Here is a 16,980-nt window from a genome sequence, read left to right as displayed (position 1 = left end):
CCTATTTGAGGTCACTAAAGATTTACATCTTTTTGCAAGGAAGCTTGCATTAAAAAAGATTATGACACCTAAGACTCAGATAGATCTGTCTTGCAGACAAGAAACAGAGGCACTCCATAACCTTGAAACTCTGTTCTCTGAACAAAGTAATGAAATCATTGATATATACCCTAAGACTGACTTTAGGAAAAAATCTACCTACATGCCCTCTTTTTCTTCCATCCCCAATATTTCTGTTTTTGTACAAAATGTTACCGTCGATCTAATGAAAATCGAAACTACAGGTATTGTTAACGACAATCTTACTAAACCTGAACGTAAAGCCCTTAATGAGCTCACTAGACATCCTGAACTAATCATAAAGCCGGCCGACAAGGGCGGCAATATTTTCATCCTTAATCAGGACCTCTATATCAAAGAGGCCATCAGATAGCTATCAGATCCAAAACAATATTCAAAATCCTCAATTGATGAATTTCATAAATCTCATAACGAATTACTTTTCATGTTAAATGATGCTCGAAGAAATAATTTAATTACAAGCCATGAGTTTAGTTTTTTATACAACCACAAACCTAAGATACCAGTATTTTACTGGACCCCCAAGCTTCACAAATCCCTTACCAACCCTCCGGGACGTCCCATAATATCAGGGATAGGAGGCCCTACGGAAGAAATCAGCAAATATGTGGATCGATTTTTGCAGCCTTTTGTTAATGATCTTCGTACTTTTGTACAAGACTCAACAGACGTAATAAAAAAACTTGATGGGATCAATGTTCAGGAAGACACTATTTTAGTGTCCCTGGACGTTGAATCCCTATACTCTTCTATCCCGCATGATGTTGGCCTCAAAACATGTGAAGAATTTCTTAACACAAGGGGTCTAGGCTATAAAAAACACACCAAATTTGTAATTGATCTATTGAAATTTGTGTTGGACAATAATATCTTCATCTTTGATGCAAAATGCTACAAACAGAGACAAGGTACTGCTATGGGGGCCACATGTGCACCAACTTACGCCTGCTTACATCTTGGTGGCTGGGAGAACCAAATTGTATTTGGTGAACTCTCGGATGTAGTTGATGCACATGTGGCCCTCTGGATCAGATATGTTGATGATATTTTGCTATTATGGGATGGCACTGAGGATGAATTGATGAAATTCATTTCTCTTTTGAACTGTAATGACCGTAACATTTTTCTCACCTGTAATCACGACTTAAATTCAATTAACTTTTTGGATTTGAAAATTAGTAAAAAAGAAGGGAAAATTGAGACAGAAGTCTTTCGGAAACCGACGGCAACAAATAGCCTCCTCCTGGGATCAAGCCACCACCCCACAAATTTGAAAAAAGGCATCCCTTACGGACAATTTCTGCGGCTTCGCAGAATATGTTCTGATGACAAAACCTTTAAAACACAAGCAAAAGAGATGGCGGCCCGATTCCATGATAGAGGCTACTCAAAAAGGTGTGTCAAGAGAGCTCTCTATAGAGCCTCCCAACACGAAAGAAAAGACCTGTTATACAAAAGTAAGAACAGGGATGACACAAATGAAGAAAACAAGATCAGGTTCATCACCAAATATAATGCCCATTGGAGCAAAGTAAAAGACACCCTGAATAGAAATTGGCATTTATTAACTAATGATACAACACTTCACCAATATGTAGGAGATTATCCTCAGATGACTGCAAGGCGATGCAGTAATTTAAAAGACATTTTGGTTAAAAGTGAATTTAACAAAGTCCCAACCTATAACTGGTTGGAACAAAATGCACAGAAAATTGTAGGCAACACCCCACGTGGCCACTGTGTCTGCTGTCAATATATGCAGAGAAGTAAAACTTTTGATACAAATACAGGGCATATATATAAAATTAACTCTTTTATTAATTGCTCCACAAAAGGAGTTATATATTTACTTTATTGCTCCTGTAAAAGTTTTTACGTTGGTAAAACTTTTAGAGAACTTCGTTCACGAATTTCTGAACACAGGGACGATATTAAAGACTGCAATATTGACAGCCCTGTGGCAAGACACTACGCGCGATTTCATGAATCAAAAACTGATGATTTGTATTTCATTGGAATTAAATCTGTAAAACTTAGCATGCGTGGCGGGGATATTGATAATATCCTACTACGCAAAGAAACAAAATGGATATACAAACTCAACACCTTAGCACCTCATGGCCTCAATGAAAAACTAGAGTTTGCTTCATTTTTAGGCTAATCCTCAGCGGATATATGCACATATCTCTGTGTGTAATTATATGGTCTATGGTAGTATCAAAATTATAAATTGAATATAATGGCGTAATTGTAATACTAAAAAATACAATCCCTATCATGCAATTCAAACATACATACATATATCAGTAAAATAATAAATTAGATGAATAACAAACTTTTCTCATGTATCGAATGGAAGTATGAATGTATGAGTGTTTAATCACAAATGTATCCCTGTAAATAACCTCTTGCTGTTCTGATCTACAAGAGAGTAAAGTGTTGCGATAAGTATCAAAGCCGTCTTGAGTGACAGATCTTTCTGCTAATGGCAACAATTTCCTTTGCAGCCAAATTCCTATAAATCAGCACAGCTACTGACGTGACGTCAGCACCCGGAAGAAGCTCCATGCTGCTTTATTGAAAGGAGTGAAACGAGCTCTAAGACTCGTCGGTTTGCAGCACTCGTTCAGAGGACTTATGGCCTGCCTGTGGTCTACCCCTTGTCTAATCCAGAAGATTCAGCGTCTCAGGAGCTACGGTTAAGGGTAGAGCAACCGCGTGAAAAAGACAGGTATTCAAATGAACTGTTACTTATCTGCACTATATATATGCCTGTGAAAAAGACGCGGCGAGGTTAAGCTCCCCTCGACTCCTGACGACCTCACGCTATTACTTGCATTTAGACACGAAGGGGTATAGACTGTATTCACCTGGTCCGTGTATCTCTGGGGACACGCACTACACTTTTGGATTACAAATATATGCAATCAATACATGCATTAATGTGATGAACATTTGCCTATTTTTGTATACTGGTGCACCAGTCTCCTTCACGGCCCATCTGTTATTTTTATGCATCCTTGATATCCCCTGTATGTATGTGACCTGTATGTTTGGATGTATGAATTCATATAGCGTAGTTTTATTAAACTCATTTGTATTTCAAGAATTCGCCTTTTTCTCCTCTTTTATTGCATACAGTTGTGCTCTTCTTTGCCTAGACTTTTAGTAACCTGTATTTTAGGTTTCTACTCCCTTTTTCACGTTGTTAACACTGCATTTAGGCATCCTTGGCACAAATCACTTTTAACTTAGTGATTGGCAGGATCTCGCAGTTTACTTGAACTTAGAACAGACACTGTCAAGAAATCCATTGTTTTACACAGACGCTGTCTGTAAGAAGTCACTACAGCCTCTGCATTGCTTCATCACCTGTGGAAAACTATCAATCAAACGCTGTCTTTCTGAAATATCAAAACACACACAGACGCTGTCTGTTGGAATTGCAGCACTTAATTACAGACACTGTCTGTTGAAACTATTGCTTATAGTAACCCACCAATCCCAAGATTTGGATTGTGAGCTGACTCAGCTGTCACTCTTTCCTCCTACGACACACTCTGGAGTGAATTACACGATCTACGTTCTCCACCTAACCTGCAAAATCGTCAAAATCAAAAATTTTAGCCTTATTCTTTCAATAGCGATTGTTGAAAGATATACCTGCAAAATCATCTAAATCAACACTTTTTTTTAGCCTTGCTCTTTCATTAGCGGTTGTTGATATATATAACTGCTCATCCTCGCAAAAGGATTATTTGGGCTCCTGGTCTATTAAGGAAAACTGTTTACGGTTATTTAACCACCGTTCTAAAATACATTATTTTGGACTTGCATTGTACTCCTATCAAGAAATGCACTTCTAATCTTATAGATTTTTTAGATATTGTTGTTATTTTAATTGTTTGCACATATTGTTTATAAAATATTGTTCCTGGCATATAGCATCTCACTTAATGCCATTTTAGTTGTTAGCTAATACCTTAGTGTTTACATTTTTAAACAGAGCTTTAGGTCTCTTTTAGTCCTTTATATAGTATAACAGTTATCGTAAATTATTACATTTTATACTATCTCATTTAGTGCTCACCTTATATATTAGGTATCTGTCAGGGCTTTTTCCCTGTTTTGTTTGCCATATGCTGCTGGCAGCCATTTTACTCATCTCTCTTGCTGACTCTGGTGCATACTGTGTGATGCTGCTAATTTCCTGCACTTCCTTTTATGGCCAGACTGGTGTACATCATCCGTGTAAGACAGGATGCAGTCTCAGAATTGTGATGTCATCACTTATTATTTAAAGGGCCTTTGTTCAGTATGCTTTGCTCTTGCGTTGTCTTAGACCTGTTTGTGAGAGCTCCTGTGTATTACCTGGCTGTCTGACGTCCCTCCTGGTTCCTGATCCCTGCCTTCTTCCTGACTGCTGTTCTCCTTGTTCCTGATTCCGGCTCGTCTGAACACTCGCTTTGGCTCCTGACTCGGCTCGTCTGACTACCAGCTCTGGTTTTGATTCCTGGCTTGTTATTTGACTTGTGGACTTTTTATTATAAAGGTGCACTTCTCATCTCAGTCTGATTCCTGGCACCCTGACAGTATCATATACATTTTTTATATTATCACATATTTTATTTTCTCAATTTGCTATTAATTTAGCGCTCACCTTATTGTCTGTTTTCAATGTTTTAATGCCAAGGCACTACCATTTTAAAAAATAATTTGTGGCACATATGCTCTCTCCAGCTGCTCTGAGAATATTATGTTAAGGGAATTTTTATTTTGTGCCTTACCCCACCTGATAATTTTCCATTTATTTCTTTAAATCCTTTTTTCCTTTACTTATTTGTTTGCTCTGCATACAGCTTAGTATGTGTAAGAACATTGCACATTTTTGTAAATTCAGGAGATCTGTCAACTTTGATGTTTTGGAATGCTAAAGTAATTAATAGGGTTTTCTAGCACTGCCCTTAGGGTGAACATGACCCCTCTCTGTTTGAGAAGATTTCTATCATTTATCTCAACTGAGCCCAGAGACATAGTGAAATCATGATCGGCCCTCTGAGTCACATTAGGACAGTGTTTCTCAAGTGCCCCTAACAGATCAGATTTTCACAATTTCACAATATCTTAACTAGATTACAGGTAAAATTGAATTAATCAACTGATTATTTCACCTGTGCCCTAGCTCAGATATCATAAAAATGTTGCCTGTAAGGGTTACTAGAGGACTGGAGTTGAGAAACAGTGCATTAGGAAACCCCTTCTCTCCAAGTTGATACGTTTGTTAGATGTCATAGAAATGCTGCTTTTTGTTTTAAAGTAACATTGTTCTTTTCCTACATTTCAGGGTCCTATATATAAAGTAGTCTGGTCTCCATTCTGTCCAGATGTATTTCTTAGCTGTTCTGCAGACTGGTGTATTCTTTTATGGCGTCAAGACAGATTAAAGCCTATCCTGTGCTTCTCTGCCTCAAAAACAGCAGTACATGATGTCATGTGGTCTCCTGTATGCTCACTGGTGTTTGCTGCTGTAAATAACAATAGGGTGGAAATTTGGGATCTAGGCATCAGCACGTAAGTTTCTTATCTTATGATTTTTTTCTTCTTTGTATTCTGGTAGATTATTGCCAGATATTCATCGCTTTGGGGATAATTTAACATGCTGAAAATGCATAACATAAGTAAAGAAGCAGGGGTCGTAAGAGGTGGCGAACCGCAATCATCCCGATCAGATGCGATCAGGATGATTGACACCCCCTGCTAGTGGTCGATTGGCCGCGAATGTGCAGGGGGCGGCATTACACAAGCATTTCACTAGAAATGCTTGTGCAATGTTAAATGCCGACAGTGTATGCTGTCGCCATTTAGCGATGTCAGGCGGACATGATCGATTACAGCGAATCATGTCCATCCGACATTTGTTAAATCGGCCCTGAAGTCTCCTTCTTTGTAAATGTTGTCTCTTTTAATATTTAATGAAATTCCACATTTTCTTTCACACATTTAAAAACACACCTTTTACTGTATTTTGCAAAAGATTCAAACAAACAAAGAGCTCCTCATAGGCAATAAAGTCTGCAGAAACAACCCACCTCACCAAACAAAGGGCTCATCATAGGCGATAAAGTCTGCAGAAACATCCCACCTCACCAAACAAAGAGCTCCTCATAGGCAATAAAGTCTACAGAAACATCCCACCTCACCAAACAAAGAGCTCCTCATAGGCAATAAAGTCTGCAGATACATCCCACCTCACCAAACAAAGGGCTCCTCATAGGAAATAAAGTCTTCAGAAACATCCCACCTCACCAAACAAAGGGCTCATCATAGGCAATAAAGTCTGCAGAAACATCCCACCTCACCAAACAAAGAGCTCCTCATAGGCAATAAAGTCTGCAGAAACATCCCACCTCACCAAACAAAGAGCTCCTCATAGGCAATAAAGTCTGCAGAAACATCCCACCTCACCAAACAAAGAGCTCCTCAAAGGCAATAAAGTCTGCAGAAACATCCCACCTCACCAAACAAAGGGCTCATCATAGGCGATACCGTCTGCAGAAACATCCCACCTCACCAAACAAAGAGCTCCTCATAGGCAATAAAGTCTGCAGAAACATCCCACCTCACCAAACAAAGAGCTCCTCATAGGCAATAAAGTCTGCAGAAACATCCCACCTCACCAAACAAAGAGCTCCTCATAGGCAATAAAGTCTGCAGAAACATCCCACCTCACCAAACAAAGGGCTCCTCATAGGAAATAAAGTCTTCAGAAACATCCCACCTCACCAAACAAAGGGCTCATCATAGGCAATAAAGTCTGCAGAAACATCCCACCTCACCAAACAAAGAGCTCCTCATAGGCAATAAAGTCTGCAGAAACATCCCACCTCACCAAACAAAGGGCTCCTCATAGGAAATAAAGTCTTCAGAAACATCCCACCTCACCAAACAAAGGGCTCAGCATAGGCAATAAAGTCTGCAGAAACATCCCACCTCACCAAACAAAGGGCTCATCATAGGCGATACAGTCTGCAGAAACATCCCACCTCACCAAACAAAGAGCTCCTCATAGGCAATAAAGTCTGCAGAAACATCCCAACTCACCAAACAAAGAGCTCCTCATAGGCAATAAAGTCTGCAGAAACATCCCACCTCACCAAACAAAGAGCTCCTCATAGGCAATAAAGTCTGCAGAAACATCCCACCTCACCAAACAAAGGGCTCATCATAGGCGATACAGTCTGCAGAAACATCCCACCTCACCAAACAAAAAGGGCTCATCATAGGCAATAAAGTCTGCAGAAACATTCCACCTCACCAAACAAAGAGCTCCTCATAGGCAATAAAGTCTGCAGAAACATCCCACCTCACCAAACAAAGAGCTCCTCATAGGCAATAAAGTCTGCAGAAACATCCCACCTCACCATACAAAGAGCTCCTCATAGGCAATAAAGTCTGCAGAAACATCCCACCTCACCAAACAAAGAGCTCCTCATAGGCAATAAAGTCTGCAGAAACATCCCACCTCACCAAACAAAGAGCTCCTCATAGGCAATAAAGTCTGCAGAAACATCCCACCTCACCAAACAAAGAGCTCCTCATAGGCAATATAGTCTGCAGAAACATATACCTCACCAAACAAAGGGCTCATCATAGGCAATAAAGTCTGCAGAAACATCCCACCTCACCAAACAAAGGGCTCCTCATAGGCAGTAAAGTCTGCAGAAACATCCCACCTCACCAAACAAAGGGCTCGCCATAGGCAATAAAGTCTGCAGAAACATCCCACCTCACCAAACACAGAGCTCCTCATAGGCAATAAAGTCTGCAGAAACATCCCACCTCACCAAACAAAGGGCTCCTCATAGGCAGTAAAGTCTGCAGAAACATCTCACCTCACCAAACAAAGGGCTCACCATAGGCAATAAAGTCTGCAGAAACATCCCACCTCACCAAACAAAGAGCTCCTCATAGGCAATAAAGTCTGCAGAAACATTCCACCCCACCAAACAAAGGGCTCATCATAGGCAATAAAGTCTGCAGAAACATCCCACCTCACCAAACAAAGGGCTCCTCATAGGCAGTAAAGTCTGCAGAAACATCCTACCTCACCAAACAAAAGGCTCACCATAGGCAATAAAGTCTGCAGAAACATCCCACCTCACCAAACAAAGAGCTCCTCATAGGCAATAAAGTCTGCAGAAACATCCCACCTCACCAAACAAAGAGCTCCTCATAGGCAATACAATCACTGTTTACATACCTGTTTTACATTACTATATATGTGCAAACATTCCCTTATTGGTTGACTAAAATCTTGTCTGAGTATATATAATATTAAAGGGACATTAACCCACACTTTTTCTTTCATGATTCAGATAGAACATGCAATTTTAAACAACTTTTAAATTTACTTCTATTATCAAATGTGCTTCATTTACTTGGCATGCTTTGTTGAAGGTGCAGCAATGCATTATTGGAAGCTAGCTGAACACATCTGATGAGCCAATGACAAGAGGCATATGTGTAAATCCACCAATGAGCAGCTAGCCCACAGTCGTACATTACTGCTCCTAAGCCTACCTACGTATATATATATATATATATATAACATAGATGCAATCCCTTATAGGAAAGAAAAAAACAGGCCAGTTATGAATAAATTAATATTATTAGCAAGAAATGTAAATAATTATAATGAAATGCTATATTATAGAAATGAGTCCTTGCTTACCCAGATATCACTTCTAAAGGGTCCAAATACAGTGCTCTAAACCCGAGATTAATTGAAACATTCAACCAGGAACAAAAGAACAAAGTAAAAACGGTGACATATTTCATTACATGGTAGAAATGAGTGTATAGGGAGAGGATCTCAGATCTGTAGGAACCCTCTGTGTCTACCATGTGATGCATTTACTATATTAGTGTATAGGGAGAGGATCTCAGATCTGTAGGAACCCGCGGTGTCTACCATGAGATGCATTTACTATATTAGTGTATAGGGAGAGGATCTCAGATCTGTAGGAACCCGCTGTTTCTACCATGTGATGCATTTACTATATTAGTGTAGAGGGAGAGGATCTCAAATCTGTAGGAACCCGCTGTGTCTACCATGTGATGCATTTACTATATTAGTGTATAGGGAGAGGATCTCAGATCTGTAGGAACCCGCTGTGTCTACCATGTGATGCATTTACTATATTAGTGTATAGGGAGAGGATCTGAGATCTGTAGGAACCCGCTGTGTCTACTATGTGATGCATTTACTATATTAGTGTATAGGGAGAGGATCTGAGATCTGTAGGAACCCTCTGTGTCTACCATGTGATGCATTTACTATATTAGTGTATAGGGAGAGGATCTCAGATCTGTAGGAACCCGCTGTGTCTACCATGTGATGCATTTACTATATTAGTGTATAGGGAGAGGATCTCTCCGCTGTGTCTACCATGTGATGCATTTACTATATTAGTGTATAGGGAGAGGATCTCAGATCTGTAGGAACCCGCTGTGTCTACCATGTGATGCATTTACTATATTAGTGTATAGGGAGAGGATCTGAGATCTGTAGGAACCCTCTGTGTCTACCATGTGATGCATTTACTATATTAGTGTATAGGGAGAGGATCTCAGATCTGTAGGAACCCGCTGTGTCTACCATGTGATGCATTTACTATATTAGTGTATAGGGAGAGGATCTCTCCGCTGTGTCTACCATGTGATGCATTTACTATATTAGTGTATAGGGAGAGGATCTCAGATCTGTAGGAACCCGCTGTGTCTACCATGTGATGCATTTACTATATTAGTGTATATGGAGAGGATCTCAGATCTGTAGGAACCCGCTGTGTCTACCATATGATGCATTTACTATATTATTGTATAGGGAGAGGATCTGAGATCTGTAGGAACCCGCTATGTCTACCATGTGATGCATTTACTATATTAGTGTATAGGGAGAGGATCTGAGATCTGTAGGAACTCACTGTGTCTACCATGTGATGCATTTACTATATTAGTGTATAGGGAGAGGATCTCAGATCTGTAGGAACCCGCTGTGTCTACCATGTGATGCATTTACTATATTAGTGTATAGGGAGAGGATCTCAGATCTGTAGGAACCCGCTGTGTCTACAATGTGATGCATTTACTATATTAGTGTATAGGGAGAGGATCTGAGATCTGTAGGAACCTGCTGTGTCTACCATGTGATGCATTTACTATATTAGTGTATAGGGAGAGGATCTGAGATCTGTAGGAACCCGCTGTGTCTACCATGTGATGCATTTACTATATTAGTGTATAGGGAGAGGATCTCAGATCTGTAGGAACCCGCTGTGTCTACCATGTGATGCATTTACTATATTAGTGTATAGGGAGAGGATCTCAGATCTGTAGGAACTTGCTGTATCTACCATGTGATTTATTTACTATATTAGTGTATAGGGAGAGGATCTGAGATCTGTAGGAACCCGCTGTGTCTACCATGTGATGCATTTACTATATTAGTGTATACAGAGAGGATCTGAGATCTGTAGGAACAGCTGTGTCTACCATGTGATGCATTTACTATATTAGTGTATAGGGAGAGGATCTCAGATCTGTAGGAACCCGCTGTGTCTACCATGTGATGCATTTACTATATTAGTGTATATGGAGAGGATCTGAGATCTGTAGGAACCCGCTGTGTCTACCATGTGATGTATTTACTATATTAGTGTATAGGGAGAGGATCTCAGATCTGTAGGAACCTGATGTGTCTACCATGTGATGCATTTACTATATTAGTGTATAGGGAGAGGATCTCAGATCTGTAGGAACCCGCTGTGTCTACCATGTGATGCATTTACTATATTAGTGTATATGGAGAGGATCTGAGATCTGTAGGAACCCGCTGTGTCTACCATGTGATGTATTTACTATATTAGTGTATAGGGAGAGGATCTCAGATCTGTAGGAGCCCGCTGTGTCTACTATGTGATGCATTTACTATATTAGTGTATAGGGAGAGGATCTGAGATCTGTAGGAACCCTCTGTGTCTACCATGTGATGCATTTACTATATTAGTGTATAGGGAGAGGATCTCAGATCTGTAGGAACCCGCTGTGTCTACCATGTGATGCATTTACTATATTAGTGTATAGGGAGAGGATCTCTCCGCTGTGTCTACCATGTGATGCATTTACTATATTAGTGTATAGGGAGAGGATCTCAGATCTGTAGGAACCCGCTGTGTCTACCATGTGATGCATTTACTATATTAGTGTATATGGAGAGGGTCTCAGATCTGTAGGAACCCGCTGTGTCTACCATATGATGCATTTACTATATTATTGTATAGGGAGAGGATATGAGATCTGTAGGAACCGCTATGTCTACCATGTGATGCATTTACTATATTAGTGTATAGGGAGAGGATCTGAGATCTGTAGGAACTCACTGTGTCTACCATGTGATGCATTTACTATATTAGTGTATAGGGAGAGGATCTTAGATCTGTAGGAACCAGCTGTGTCTACCATGTGATGCATTTACTATATTAGTGTATAGGGAGAGGATCTCAGATCTGTAGGAACCCGCTGTGTCTACCATGTGATGCATTTACTATATTAGTGTATAGGGAGAGGATCTGAGATCTGTAGGAACCCGCTGTGTCTACCATGTGATGCATTTACTATATTAGTGTATAGGGAGAGGATCTGAGATCTGTAGGAACCCGCTGAGTCTACCATGTGATGCATTTACTATATTAGTGTATAGGGAGAGGATCTCAGATCTGTAGGAACCCGCTGTGTCTACCATGTGATGCATTTACTATATTAGTGTATAGGGAGAGGATCTCTCCGCTGTGTCTACCATGTGATGCATTTACTATATTAGTGTATATGGAGAGGATCTGAGATCTGTAGGAACCCGCTGTGTCTACCATGTGATGTATTTACTATATTAGTGTATAGGGAGAGGATCTCAGATCTGTAGGAACCCGCTGTGTCTACCATGTGATGCATTTACTATATTAGTGTATATGGAGAGGATCTCAGATCTGTAGGAACCCGCTGTGTCTACCATATGATGCATTTACTATATTATTGTATAGGGAGAGGATATGAGATCTGTAGGAACCCGCTATGTCTACCATGTGATGCATTTACTATATTAGTGTATAGGGAGAGGATCTGAGATCTGTAGGAACTCACTGTGTCTACCATGTGATGCATTTACTATATTAGTGTATAGGGAGAGGATCTCAGATCTGTAGGAACCAGCTGTGTCTACCATGTGATGCATTTACTATATTAGTGTATAGGGAGAGGATCTCAGATCTGTAGGAACCCGCTGTGTCTACCATGTGATGCATTTCCTATATTAGTGTATAGGGAGAGGATCTGAGATCTGTAGGAACCCGCTGTGTCTACCATGTGATGCATTTACTATATTAGTGTATAGGGAGAGGATCTGAGATCTGTAGGAACCCGCTGAGTCTACCATGTGATGCATTTACTATATTAGTGTATAGGGAGAGGATCTCAGATCTGTAGGTACCCGCTGTGTCTACCAAGTGATGCATTTACTATATTAGTGTATAGGGAGAGGATCTCTCCGCTGTGTCTACCATGTGATGCATTTACTATATTAGTGTATAGGGAGAGGATCTCAGATCTGTAGGAACCCGCTGTGTCTACCATGTGATGCATTTACTATATTAGTGTATATGGAAAGGATCTCAGATCTGTAGGAACCCGCTGTGTCTACCATATGATGCATTTACTATATTAGTGTATAGGGAGAGGATCTCAGATCTGTAGGAACTTGCTGTATCTACCATGTGATGCATTTACTATATTAGTGTATAGGGAGAGGATCTGAGATCTGTAGGAACCCGCTGTGTCTACCATGTGATGCATTTACTATATTAGTGTATACAGAGAGGATCTGAGATCTGTAGGAACAGCTGTGTCTACCATGTGATGCATTTACTATATTAGTGTATAGGGAGAGGATCTCAGATCTGTAGGAACCTGCTGTGTCTACCATGTGATGCATTTACTATATTAGTGTATAGGGAGAGGATCTCAGATCTGTAGGAACTTGCTGTGTCTACCATGTGATGCATTTACTATAATAGTGTATAGGGAGAGGATCTCAGATCTGTAGGAACCCGCTGTGTCTACCATGTGATGCATTTACTATATTAGTGTATATGGAGAGGATCTGAGATCTGTAGGAACCCGCTGTGTCTACCATGTGATGCATTTACTATATTAGTGTATAGGGAGAGGATCTCAGATCTGTAGGAACCCGCTGTGTCTACCATGTGATGCATTTACTATATTAGTGTATAGGGAGAGGATCTCAGATCTGTAGGAACTTGCTGTGTCTACCATGTGATGCATTTACTATATTAGTGTATAGGGAGAGGATCTCAGATCTGTAGGAACCCGCTGTTTCTACCATGTGATGCATTTACTATATTAGTGTAGAGGGAGAGGATCTCAAATCTGTAGGAACCCGCTGTGTCTACCATGTGATGCATTTACTATATTAGTGTATAGGAAGAGGATCTGAGATCTGTAGGAACCCGCTGTGTCTACTATGTGATGCATTTACTATATTAGTGTATAGGGAGAGGATCTGAGATCTGTAGGAACCCTCTGTGTCTACCATGTGATGCATTTACTATATTAGTGTATAGGGAGAGGATCTCAGATCTGTAGGAACCCGCTGTGTCTACCATGTGATGCATTTACTATATTAGTGTATAGGGAGAGGATCTAATCTGTAGGAACCCGCTGTGTCTACCATGTGATGCATTTACTATATTAGTGTATAGGGAGAGGATCTGAGATCTGTAGGAACCCGCTGTGTCTACCTATGTGATGCATTTACTATATTAGTGTATAGGGAGAGGATCTGAGATCTGTAGGAACCCTCTGTGTCTACCATGTGATGCATTTACTATATTAGTGTATAGGGAGAGGATCTCAGATCTGTAGGAACCCGCTGTGTCTACCATGTGATGCATTTACTATATTAGTGTATAGGGAGAGGATCTCTCCGCTGTGTCTACCATGTGATGCATTTACTATATTAGTGTATAGGGAGAGGATCTCAGATCTGTAGGAACCCGCTGTGTCTACCATGTGATGCATTTACTATATTAGTGTATATGGAGAGGATCTCAGATCTGTAGGAACCCGCTGTGTCTACCATATGATGCATTTACTATATTATTGTATAGGGAGAGGATCTGAGATCTGTAGGAACCCGCTATGTCTACCATGTGATGCATTTACTATATTAGTGTATAGGGAGAGGATCTGAGATCTGTAGGAACTCACTGTGTCTACCATGTGATGCATTTACTATATTAGTGTATAGGGAGAGGATCTCAGATCTGTAGGAACCCGCTGTGTCTACCATGTGATGCATTTACTATATTAGTGTATAGGGAGAGGATCTCAGATCTGTAGGAACCCGCTGTGTCTACCATGTGATGCATTTACTATATTAGTGTATAGGGAGAGGATCTGAGATCTGTAGGAACCTGCTGTGTCTACCATGTGATGCATTTACTATATTAGTGTATAGGGAGAGGATCTGAGATCTGTAGGAACCCGCTGTGTCTACCATGTGATGCATTTACTATATTAGTGTATAGGGAGAGGATCTCAGATCTGTAGGAACCCGCTGTGTCTACCATGTGATGCATTTACTATATTAGTGTATAGGGAGAGGATCTCAGATCTGTAGGAACTTGCTGTGTCTACCATGTGATGCATTTACTATATTAGTGTATAGGGAGAGGATCTGAGATCTGTAGGAACCCGCTGTGTCTACCATGTGATGCATTTACTATATTAGTGTATAGGAGAGGATCTGAGATCTGTAGGAACCCGCTGTGTCTACCATGTGATGCATTTACTATATTAGTGTATAGGGAGAGGATCTCAGATCTGTAGGAACCCGCTGTGTCTACCATGTGATGCATTTACTATATTAGTGTATAGGGAGAGGATCTGAGATCTGTAGGAACCCGCTGTGTCTACCATGTGATGCATTTACTATATTAGTGTATAGGGAGAGGATCTCAGATCTGTAGGAACCTGCTGTGTCTACCATGTGATGCATTTACTATATTAGTGTATAGGGAGAGGATCTCAGATCTGTAGGAACCCGCTGTGTCTACCATGTGATGCATTTACTATATTAGTGTATATGGAGAGGATCTGAGATCTGTAGGAACCCGCTGTGTCTACCATGTGATGTATTTACTATATTAGTGTATAGGGAGAGGATCTCAGATCTGTAGGAGCCCGCTGTGTCTACTATGTGATGCATTTACTATATTAGTGTATAGGGAGAGGATCTGAGATCTGTAGGAACCCTCTGTGTCTACCATGTGATGCATTTACTATATTAGTGTATAGGGAGAGGATCTCAGATCTGTAGGAACCCGCTGTGTCTACCATGTGATGCATTTACTATATTAGTGTATAGGGAGAGGATCTCTCCGCTGTGTCTACCATGTGATGCATTTACTATATTAGTGTATAGGGAGAGGATCTCAGATCTGTAGGAACCCGCTGTGTCTACCATGTGATGCATTTACTATATTAGTGTATATGGAGAGGGTCTCAGATCTGTAGGAACCCGCTGTGTCTACCATATGATGCATTTACTATATTATTGTATAGGGAGAGGATATGAGATCTGTAGGAACCGCTATGTCTACCATGTGATGCATTTACTATATTAGTGTATAGGGAGAGGATCTGAGATCTGTAGGAACTCACTGTGTCTACCATGTGATGCATTTACTATATTAGTGTATAGGGAGAGGATCTTAGATCTGTAGGAACCAGCTGTGTCTACCATGTGATGCATTTACTATATTAGTGTATAGGGAGAGGATCTCAGATCTGTAGGAACCCGCTGTGTCTACCATGTGATGCATTTACTATATTAGTGTATAGGGAGAGGATCTGAGATCTGTAGGAACCCGCTGTGTCTACCATGTGATGCATTTACTATATTAGTGTATAGGGAGAGGATCTGAGATCTGTAGGAACCCGCTGAGTCTACCATGTGATGCATTTACTATATTAGTGTATAGGGAGAGGATCTCAGATCTGTAGGAACCCGCTGTGTCTACCATGTGATGCATTTACTATATTAGTGTATAGGGAGAGGATCTCTCCGCTGTGTCTACCATGTGATGCATTTACTATATTAGTGTATATGGAGAGGATCTGAGATCTGTAGGAACCCGCTGTGTCTACCATGTGATGTATTTACTATATTAGTGTATAGGGAGAGGATCTCAGATCTGTAGGAACCCGCTGTGTCTACCATGTGATGCATTTACTATATTAGTGTATATGGAGAGGATCTCAGATCTGTAGGAACCCGCTGTGTCTACCATATGATGCATTTACTATATTATTGTATAGGGAGAGGATATGAGATCTGTAGGAACCCGCTATGTCTACCATGTGATGCATTTACTATATTAGTGTATAGGGAGAGGATCTGAGATCTGTAGGAACTCACTGTGTCTACCATGTGATGCATTTACTATATTAGTGTATAGGGAGAGGATCTCAGATCTGTAGGAACCAGCTGTGTCTACCATGTGATGCATTTACTATATTAGTGTATAGGGAGAGGATCTCAGATCTGTAGGAACCCGCTGTGTCTACCATGTGATGCATTTCCTATATTAGTGTATAGGGAGAGGATCTGAGATCTGTAGGAACCCGCTGTGTCTACCATGTGATGCATTTACTATATTAGTGTATAGGGAGAGGATCTGAGATCTGTAGGAACCCGCTGAGTCTACCATGTGATGCATTTACTATATTAGTGTATAGGGAGAGGATCTCAGATCTGTAGGAACC

General features: G+C 40.5%; 1 protein-coding gene across 1 annotated transcript in view; it reads left to right on the top strand.

Annotated features, from left to right (window-relative positions):
- The window catches only part of DNAI4 (dynein axonemal intermediate chain 4), a 603,028-nt gene that overhangs the window by 491,472 nt on the left and 94,576 nt on the right, over window positions 1-16,980 (top strand). The window contains exon 14 of the mRNA XM_053693220.1: window positions 5,426-5,652. Within this exon, the coding sequence (XP_053549195.1) occupies window positions 5,426-5,652 (227 nt within the window). The remainder of the gene's footprint in view (window positions 1-5,425; window positions 5,653-16,980) is intronic.

Source organism: Bombina bombina, chromosome 10, assembly GCF_027579735.1.
Source record: "Bombina bombina isolate aBomBom1 chromosome 10, aBomBom1.pri, whole genome shotgun sequence".
Classification (NCBI taxonomy): Eukaryota; Metazoa; Chordata; class Amphibia; order Anura; family Bombinatoridae; genus Bombina; species Bombina bombina.
This window is presented reverse-complemented; position numbering and strand designations above follow the sequence as displayed.